Source organism: Petromyzon marinus, chromosome 65, assembly GCF_048934315.1.
Source record: "Petromyzon marinus isolate PM22_M1 ecotype Great Lakes invasive population chromosome 65, UKy_Petmar_22M1.pri1.0, whole genome shotgun sequence".
NCBI classification, from domain to species: Eukaryota; Metazoa; Chordata; class Hyperoartia; order Petromyzontiformes; family Petromyzontidae; genus Petromyzon; species Petromyzon marinus.
The window spans coordinates 877,501-888,066 of NC_133731.1; the positions used below are offsets into that span (position 1 = coordinate 877,501).

At 49.8% G+C, this 10,566-nt stretch overlaps 1 protein-coding gene across 4 annotated transcripts in view; it reads right to left on the reverse strand.

The window, feature by feature from the left end:
- Positions 1-10,346, reverse strand: part of CREBL2 (cAMP responsive element binding protein like 2) — a 13,907-nt gene extending 3,561 nt beyond the window's left edge. For 2 of the 4 annotated variants that reach the window (XM_032978164.2, XM_032978163.2), the window contains exon 1: positions 9,565-10,340. In XM_032978164.2, coding sequence (XP_032834055.1) covers positions 9,565-9,579 — 15 coding nt within the window. In that variant the 5' untranslated portion in view covers positions 9,580-10,340. Of the gene's footprint in view, positions 1-1,127; positions 1,263-9,564 lie in introns of all 4 variants that reach the window. The other 2 variants (XM_032978160.2, XM_032978159.2) reach the window with 2 other exon arrangements.
- Between the last annotated feature and the right edge of the window lie 220 nt (positions 10,347-10,566).

Genomic DNA, 10,566 nt, shown 5'->3' on the forward strand with positions numbered 1-10,566 from the left:
GAGACAGAGAGACACAGAGGTGACCGAGAGAGAGAAACAGAGAGACAGAGAGAGAGACAGAGAGGTGACCGAGAGAGAGAGAGAGAAAAACAGAGAGACAGATAGAGACAGAGAGAGAAACAGAGAGACAGAGAGAGAAACAGAGATGTGACCGAGAGAGAGAGAGAAACAGAGAGACAGAGAGAGAGACAGAGAGAGAGACAGAAAGACAGAGAGAGAAACAGAGAGACAGAGAGAGAGACAGAGAGGTGACCGAGAGAGAGAGAGAAACAGAGAGACAGAGAGAGAGAGACAGAGAGACAGAGAGAGAGACAGAGAGAGAGACAGAGAGACAGAGAGAGAGAGACAGCGTCGCGGACAAATGGGCGGGTGGGTGCGGCAATGAGAAGCAGAGAAGCCGAGGCGGAGATCGTGGTGCCGATAGGGGCGCTGTGGCGGCGGTAAGTGGCGATGCTTAGAATCAAGAATCACAATTATCGGTGTGTTGGAGAGTAAACCTGATAGATTTACAACTGTGGGTTTACTCTCCAAGCGCACAACCGGTTAGTGCTGAACTGGTGAACTGCACACACTACTTCACGATAATTGTAAATGTTGTAGTGGTTAGTGCTGTAATAATAGTAACGAATTGGCCACGTTTTACTGATTGGCTGTGTCGGGTGGTAGTGGCGGGTTTAACGACACATTTGTGTTTACGTGGCCTAACCCAAGCAAACCTCTATTATGTTCGAATTGCACGTGTAAGAAGTTAAGTTGCCAATCCATTAAAGCACCGCGCACATTTATGATGGCGACGGTTATTATTGTTATTTACAGCGGGAAATGTAACGAAGGCAATCTTCGTCGTCAGAAGCAGCACGTGGATGGTGGTGGTGGTGGTGGTGGCAATGACGTCATAATTAAGAGACCCCGGGGGGTGGGAGGGGGGTGTGTCAATCAGAGAGACAAACGCGAGGCAGCCCTGCAAATGTCTTGCTCAGCGCTCCGTCGAAGCAGCTCTTAGGGAGTGACCATGTCCCACCAACTCTCCCTCTCTCGCTCCCTCTCTCTCTCTGATGATGGTGATGATGAAGTCGATACTGCGGCCTCATGGCTCCATGCTAGCTCGACAAGCCACCGACCCCCACCTCTATGTGCTGGATCTTCTTCACTTTGCCATCACCACCTCCTCCTCCTCCTCCTAGAACCCCACCACCTCCTCCACCTCCTCCAACTCCACCAACTCCACCACCTCCTCCAACTCCACCCACTCCTCCAAGAGCCTACAAAGGACAGCACGTGACAATGAGTACAAGCCTGGATGTACTTGTGGATACTCAGTCCGGCGTCAATTGCTTGACCGGTCGTCTGTGTTAAGGAGACTCTAGACGCGACAACGAGCACCAGCCCGGATTGTACCTGTGGCCACTCGGCCCGGGGTCACGTCCTGGCCAGTCTTCTCGCTACGAACCCGGCTTGGGTTTCCATTCCCGCTCGCGACCACCGACCACCGCTTGACGATTATCCGAACTGATCTTGGGCCCCCCTCCTTAGGTCAACGACCCTCGTGTGCTACAGTGTCAGCCTTCACAGTGCCAGCCTTGACAGCTTCACCGTGCCAGCCTTCACCGTGCCAGCCTTCACCGTGCCAGCCTTCACAGCTTCACCGTGCCAGCCTTCACCGTGCCAGCCTTCACCGTGCCAGCCTTCACCGTGCCAGCCTTCACAGCTTCACCGTGCCAGCCTTCACAGCTTCACAGTGCCAGCCTTGACAGCTTCACCGTGCCAGCCTACACAGCTTCACCGTGCCAGCCTACACAGCTTCACCGTGCCAGCCTACACAGCTTCACGGTGCCAGCCTTCACAGTGCCAGCCTTCACAGTGGCAGCCTACACAGCTTCACCGTGCCAGCCTACACAGTGGCAGCCTACACAGCTTCACCGTGCCGGCCTTGACAGCTTCACAGTGCCAGCCTTGACAGCTTCACCGTGCCAGCCTTCACAGTGCCAGCCTTCACAGTGCCAGCCTTCACCGTGCCAGCCTTCACAGCTTCACCGTGCCAGCCTTCACAGCGTCACAGAGCCAGCCTTCACAGCTTCACCGTGCCAGCCTTCACAGCGTCACAGAGCCAGCCTTCACAGCTTCACCGTGCCAGCCTTGACAGCTTCACAGTGCCAGCCTTCACCGTGCCAGCCTTCACAGTGCCAGCCTTCACCGTGTCAGCCTACACAGTGCCAGCCTTCACAGTGCCAACCTTGACAGTGCCAACCTTGACAGTGCCAGCCTTCACAGCTTCACAGTGCCAGCCTTCACAGTGCCAGCCTTCACAGCTTCACAGTGCCAGCCTTCACAGCGTCACAGTGCCAGCCTTCACAGCTTCACCGTGCCAGCCTTCACAGCGTCACAGTGCCAGCCTTCACAGCGTCACAGTGCCAGCCTTGACAGCTTCACCGTGCCAGCCTTCACAGCGTCACCGTGCCAGCCTTCACAGCTTCACCGTGCCAGCCTTCACAGCTTCACCGTGCCAGCCTTCACAGCTTCACAGTGCCTGCCTACACAGTGCCAGCCTTCACAGCTTCACAGTGCCAGCCTTCACAGCGTCACAGTGCCAGCCTTCACAGCTTCACCGTGCCAGCCTTGACAGCTTCACAGTGCCAGCCTTGACAGCTTCACAGTGCCAGCCTACACAGCGTCACAGTGCCAGCCTACTCGCGGATTTTAGCCCCCGTGTCCCCGCGGTGCACGCCGCTACACCGGCTACTGACACACAGAATACTGTCTGCAGTACGAATACAAAAAACAAAGATCCCCCGTATAGCCTGCACAAGACTGCTGGGGCAAGTGCTGTCAGCGAGCAACTACGGAGGCCGGAACTGTGACGACACCACGAGGGGGTTGGGGTGGCCAGCGCCGCGCCCGACCGCCTTTGTCTCCCCCAGCGGCGATATTTAGACACACCGCATCAGGCAACTCATTTGAGGCCGAGTCGACCCAGGGGAGGCCCAGTTCAGATAATCGTCACTGGTGTTGTGAGTGGGAATGGAACTCGTGGTCGCTAGGTTCCTAGAGCAGCGCGCTAACCGCTGCACCACCGCTCCCCACACTACTACAGCACACGTGGGCACAGTTACGGTAAGCACTAGAGTACAGTCAACATAGTCCAATGCCATACAGTGTACACCAGAGTACAGCAAAGCGCACCCACACACACACAAGCGTAACAGATAACACACTGGCATACAGTAAACACACACTATAGTACAAAGACAAAGATCCCCCGTATAGCCTTTAACGGACTTGGGGCAAGTGCTGTTAGCGAGCACCTACGAAGGCCGGCACTGTTGCACATGAGGGGGTGGGTGGCCAGCACCACGCCCGACCGCCTTTGTCTCCCCATCAGATACTCATCTGAGGATGAGTCTACCTAGACTACCGCTCTTCCATTACACACTATAGCACAAAGACAAAGATCACCCGTATAGCCTTAACAGACTGTTGGGGGCACTACAGTACACACACTACAATAACAGTATGCACACAATACAGTATACACACTACAGTACACGCACTACAGTATACACACCGCCGTACAGTATACACTACTGTACACACAATACAGTATACACTACTGTACACACAATACAGTATACACACCGCCGTACAGTATCCACACTACTGTACACACTGCAGTACACAAGCACTACAGTACACACCGCCGTACAGTATACACACTACTGTACACGCACTACAGTACAGACTGCCGTACAGTACGCACGCGACAGTATACACACCGCCGTACAGTATACACACTACTGTACACGCACTACAGTACAGACTGCCGTACATTACGCGCACTACAGTATACACACCGCCGTACAGTATACACACTACTGTACACGCACTACAGTACAGGCTGCCGTACAACATGCACGCGACAGTACGCGCGCGTCAGGGTTACGCGGCACAGTACACATGGCGCTACAGTGCGGTATACAGTGCGCGCTGTCACGTGACATCACGGTTCGCGTGTCTGCTACACAGGGAAGTTCGCCGCCGCCGCCGGAGTTTTTCAGGAAGGCGACGCCGATTCCCCTACGCTCCAAAGGAGTTTTAACTTTACTCCAAATACAATTCCCTTACTCCATGTACAATTCCCTTACTCCATATACAATTCCCTTACTCCAAATACAATTCCCTTACTCCATAAACAATTCCCTTACTCCATATACAATTCCCTTACTCCAAATACAATTCCCTTACTCCATATACAATTCCCTTACTCCATATACAATTCCCTTACTCCACATACAATTCCCTTACTCCAAATACAATTCCCTTACTCCATGTACAATTCCCTTACTCCATATACAATTCCCTTAATCCATGTACAATTCCCTTACTCCATATACAATTCCCTTACTCCATGTACAATTCCCTTACTCCAAATACAATTCCCTTACTCCATGTACAATTCCCTTACTCCATATACAATTCCCTTACTCCATGTACAATTCCCTTACTCCATATACAATTCCCTTACTCCATATACAATTCCCTTACTCCATATACAATTCCCTTACTCCACATACAATTCCCTTACTCCATATACAATTCCCTTACTCCATGTACAATTCCCTTACTCCATATACAATTCCCTTACTCCATGTACAATTCCCTTACTCCATATACAATTCCCTTACTCCACATACAATTCCCTTACTCCATATACAATTCCCTTACTCCATGTACAATTCCCTTACTCCATGTACAATTCCCTTACTCCATATACAATTCCCTTACTCCATGTACAATTCCCTTACTCCACGTACAATTCCCTTACTCCACGTACAATTCCCTTACTCCATATACAATTCCCTTACTCCATATACAATTCCCTTACTCCATATACAATTCCCTTACTCCATATACAATTCCCTTACTCCATGTACAATTCCCTTACTCCACATACAATTCCCTTACTCCATGTACAATTCCCTTACTCCACGTACAATTCCCTTACTCCATGTACAATTCCCTTACTCCATATACAATTCCCTTACTCCATATACAATTCCCTTACTCCATGTACAATTCCCTTACTCCATATACAATTCCCTTACTCCATATACAATTCCCTTACTCCATATACAATTCCCTTACTCCATGTACAATTCCCTTACTCCATATACAATTCCCTAACTCCATGTACAATTCCCTTACTCCATATCCAATTCCCTTACTCCATATACAATTCCCTTACTCCATATACAATTCCCTTACTCCATGTACAATTCCCTTAATCCATGTACAATTCCCTTACTCCATATACAATTCCCTTACTCCATGTACAATTCCCTTACTCCATGTACAATTCCCTTACTCCATATACAATTCCCTTACTCCACGTACAATTCCCTTACTCCACGTACAATTCCCTTACTCCATGTACAATTCCCTTACTCCATGTACAATTCCCTTACTCCATGTACAATTCCCTTACTCCATGTACAATTCCCTTACTCCATGTACAATTCCCTTACTCCATATACAATTCCCTTACTCCACATACAATTCCCTTACTCCACATACAATTCCCTTACTCCATGTACAATTCCCTTACTCCATGTACAATTCCCTTACTCCATATACAATTCCCTTACTCCACATACAATTCCCTTACTCCATATACAATTCCCTTACTCCATGTACAATTCCCTTACTCCATGTACAATTCCCTTACTCCATATACAATTCCCTTACTCCATATACAATTCCCTTACTCCATGTACAATTCCCTTACTCCACATACAATTCCCTTACTCCACGTACAATTCCCTTACTCCATATACAATTCCCTTACTCCATATACAATTCCCTTACTCCATGAACAATTCCCTTACTCCACATACAATTCCCTTACTCCATATACAATTCCCTTACTCCACATACAATTCCCTTACTCCATGTACAATTCCCTTACTCCATGTACAATTCCCTTACTCCATGTACAATTCCCTTACTTCATATACAATTCCCTTACTCCATGTACAATTCCCTTACTCCATGTACAATTCCCTTACTCCATGTACAATTCCTGACGCTTCAGTCTCTACAGACACACCGCAGGACACCACCGCCACCCCCTGCCCTACCTTCAGAGTCAACGCACAACAGTGAGTCATTAACAACAAAAACTCCATAAACTCCACTCCCGTTAGCCACCCCCCACCTTGTCTGCCCCCGCCCCTACACACACAGATATGTACACACACACACAGAGACACACACACATACACAGACACACACACAGAGACACACACACACACAGACACACACAGAGACACACACACATACACACATACACACAGACACACACAGACACAAACAGACACACACAAACAGGTACACACAGACACAAGACACACAGACACACAGATACACACAGACACACACAGAGACACACACAGACACACACAGAGACACACACAGAGACACACACACAGAGACACACAGACACACACAGAGACACACACACACATACACACACAGACACACACAGACACAAACAGACACACACAGACACACACACAGACACACACAGACACACACAGAGACACACACATATATACACACACACACACAGACACACACAGAGACACACACACAGACACAGAGACACACACACAGACACACACACACAGATACACACACACAAAGACACACAGACACACACACACAAAGACACACAGACACATACACACACACATACAGACACACATACACACACAGACACAAACACACACAGACACACACACACACACAGACAAACACACAGACACATACACACACAGAGACACACTTACACACACAGACACACACAGACACACACACACAGACACATACAGACACACACAGACACACAGACACAGAGACACACACACACACAGAGACACACAGACACACAGAGAGACACAAACACAGACACACACAGACACACACACACAGACACACACACACAGATACACACACAGACACACACACAGACACACAGAGACACACAGACACACACACAGACAGAGACACACACAGAGACACACACAGAGACACACAGAGACACACATACACAGAGACACAGACACACATAGACACACACAGAGACACACACAGACACACAGAGACACACAGACACAGGTACACACAGAGACACACACACAGAGACACACACACAGACACACACACAGAGACACACACAGAGACACACACAGAGACACACACAGACACACACACAGACACACACACCGACACACACACAGACACACACACAGAGACACACACACAGACACACACAGAGACACACACACACACAGACGCACACACAGACACACACACAGACACACACACAGAGATACGCACACAGACACACACACAGACACACACACAGACACACACACACACTGACACACACGCACAGGTACACACACACACAGACACACACACACAGGTACACACACACAGACACACACAGACACACACAAACAGGTACACACAGACACAAGACACACACAGACACACACAGGTACACACAGACACACACACAGACACACACACACAGGTACACACAGACACAGGTACACACAGACACAGGTACACACAGACACACACAGACACACACACACAGGTACACACACAGACACACACACACACACAGACACACAGGTACACACAGACGCACAGGTACACACAGACACACACACACAGACAGACACACACAGGTACACACACACAGACACAGACACACACACACAGACACACACAGGTACACACACACACAGACACACACAAACAGGTACACACAGACACAAGACACACAGACACAAACACACACACAGGTACACACAGACACACACAGACACACACACAGGTACACACAGACAGACACACACAGACACACACACACAGGTACACACACAGACACACAGGTACACACAGACACACATACACAGACACACACACAGACACACACACAGGTACACACACACAGACACACACACAGACACACACATAGGTACACACACACAGACACACACACACACACAGAGACACACAGACACACACAGACACACACACAGACACACACAGACACACAGACACACACACAAACACACACACAGACACACACACACAGACACCCACACAGTCACACACACAGGTACACACACACAGACACACACACACAGACACACACACAGACACACACACAGACACACACACAGACACACACACAGGTACACACACACAGACACACACACAGGTACACACACAGACACACACACAGACACAGGTACACACAGACACACACACACACAGGTACACACAGACACACACACAGGTACACACACACAGGTACACACACACGTACACACACACAGAGACACACAGACACACACAGACACACACACAGACACACACAGACACACAGACACACACACAAACACACACACAGACACACACACACAGACACCCACACAGTCACACACACAGGTACACACACACAGACACACACACACAGACACACACACAGACACACACACAGACACACACACAGACACACACACAGGTACACACACACAGACACACACACAGGTACACACACAGACACACACACAGACACAGGTACACACAGACACACACACACACAGGTACACACAGACACACACACAGGTACACACACACAGGTACACACACACGTACACACACACAGGTACACACAGACACACACAGGTACACACACACAGGTACACACACACAGGTACACACAGACACACAGACACACAGGTACACACAGACACACAGGTACACACACAGGTACACACACAGACACACACAGGTACACACAGACACACACACACACAGACACACACACACAGACACACAGACACACACACAGGTACACACAGGTACACACAGACACACACACAAACACAGGTACACACAGGTACACACAGACACACAGGTACACACAGACACACAGGTACACACACAGGTACACACACAGGTACACACACAGACACACACACACAGACACACACACACAGGTACACACACACACACAGGTACACACACACACACAGACACACACAGACACACACACACAGGTACACACACAGACACACACAGACACACACAGGTACACACACAGACACACACACAGACACACACACACACAGACACACAGACACACACAGGTACACACAGACACACACACAGACACACACACACAGACACACACACACACAGGTACACACAGAGACACACACAGACACACACACAGACACACACACAGACACACACACAGGTACACACACAGACACACAGACACACACACACAGACACACACAGGTACACACAGACACACACACACAGACACACACACACAGACACACACAGACACACACACAGGTACACAGACACACACACAGACACACACACACAGAGACACACACACAGGTACACACACACACACAGACACACACACAGACACACACACAGACACACACAGACACACCAAGCCGCGTGTCACATCACCTTGCTGTCGTCCATGCCTCAGAAACGCAGTGGGGTGCTGAGGGCGGTGCTGGTGGCGGAGTGGTTCCGGAGGGTTCGTTCCGTCCTCGCCAACCCAGTCTACGGAGGCTCGCGAAGGCTCGCGGAGGAGGAAGAGGTGGAAGAGGAGGTGGTGGGTGCCACGAAGACCGACGAACGACGTTGAGTTAGCTATAGCGGAGCGAGGCGAGGGAGACCCAAACAGACACCGCTCTCCGTCTACCCCCTCACGGGCCCTCCCGACTTCTTCTCGCTTCTACGTGGAGCTGCTATGGCAATCAGCGGCTGTGCGAGGTGAGGAAGGTGGATCAGAGACAGAGACACCACCACCACTTGGCTTAGCTCGTGTTGTCTGTGTGTGTGTGGGGGAGGGTCGCTGCCCCTCTCGCTCCAGACTATTCTAGCTCCTCCCACTCACGGGCAGATCCACAACAACACCGTCACGTGACACGCGCGCGCGCGCGCGCACCCCCACTACGTCACCGCGGAGGAGAACTTGAACTCGAATAACCCCGCCCACCACCACAACACACACACATATACTCTTAAATTTCGTTTTAAAGCTTTCGTGACTGCAGGTAATTCATGTCCTTGGTCCTTCTCGGTAAAGTCACGTAGAAGGGAAATAATAAAGTAAAATATCATTTCCCTATTATTATTTTTAATAAAATAAAAATATTATTTACCTTCTAAACGTGGTGACTTTACCGAAAGAACCAAGAATATGAATCGCTGCAGTCACGAAAAGCTTTAAAACGAATATCCTCCCCTTAAACTCAAACCGCATCGGGTTGAGATTTAAATAACCACGCCCCCAAACTACCCCCCCCCTTCCAGTTCAATGTCACGGCCGGGCTTGGTAATTTAAATAAACACGCCCACGCCCCTCCCCACTTCGCCCCCACCCTCAAGTACAACGTCAATGCCAGGCTTGAGATTTAAATAACCCCGCCCACCACCACCACTCACCCAGGGCTTGAGATT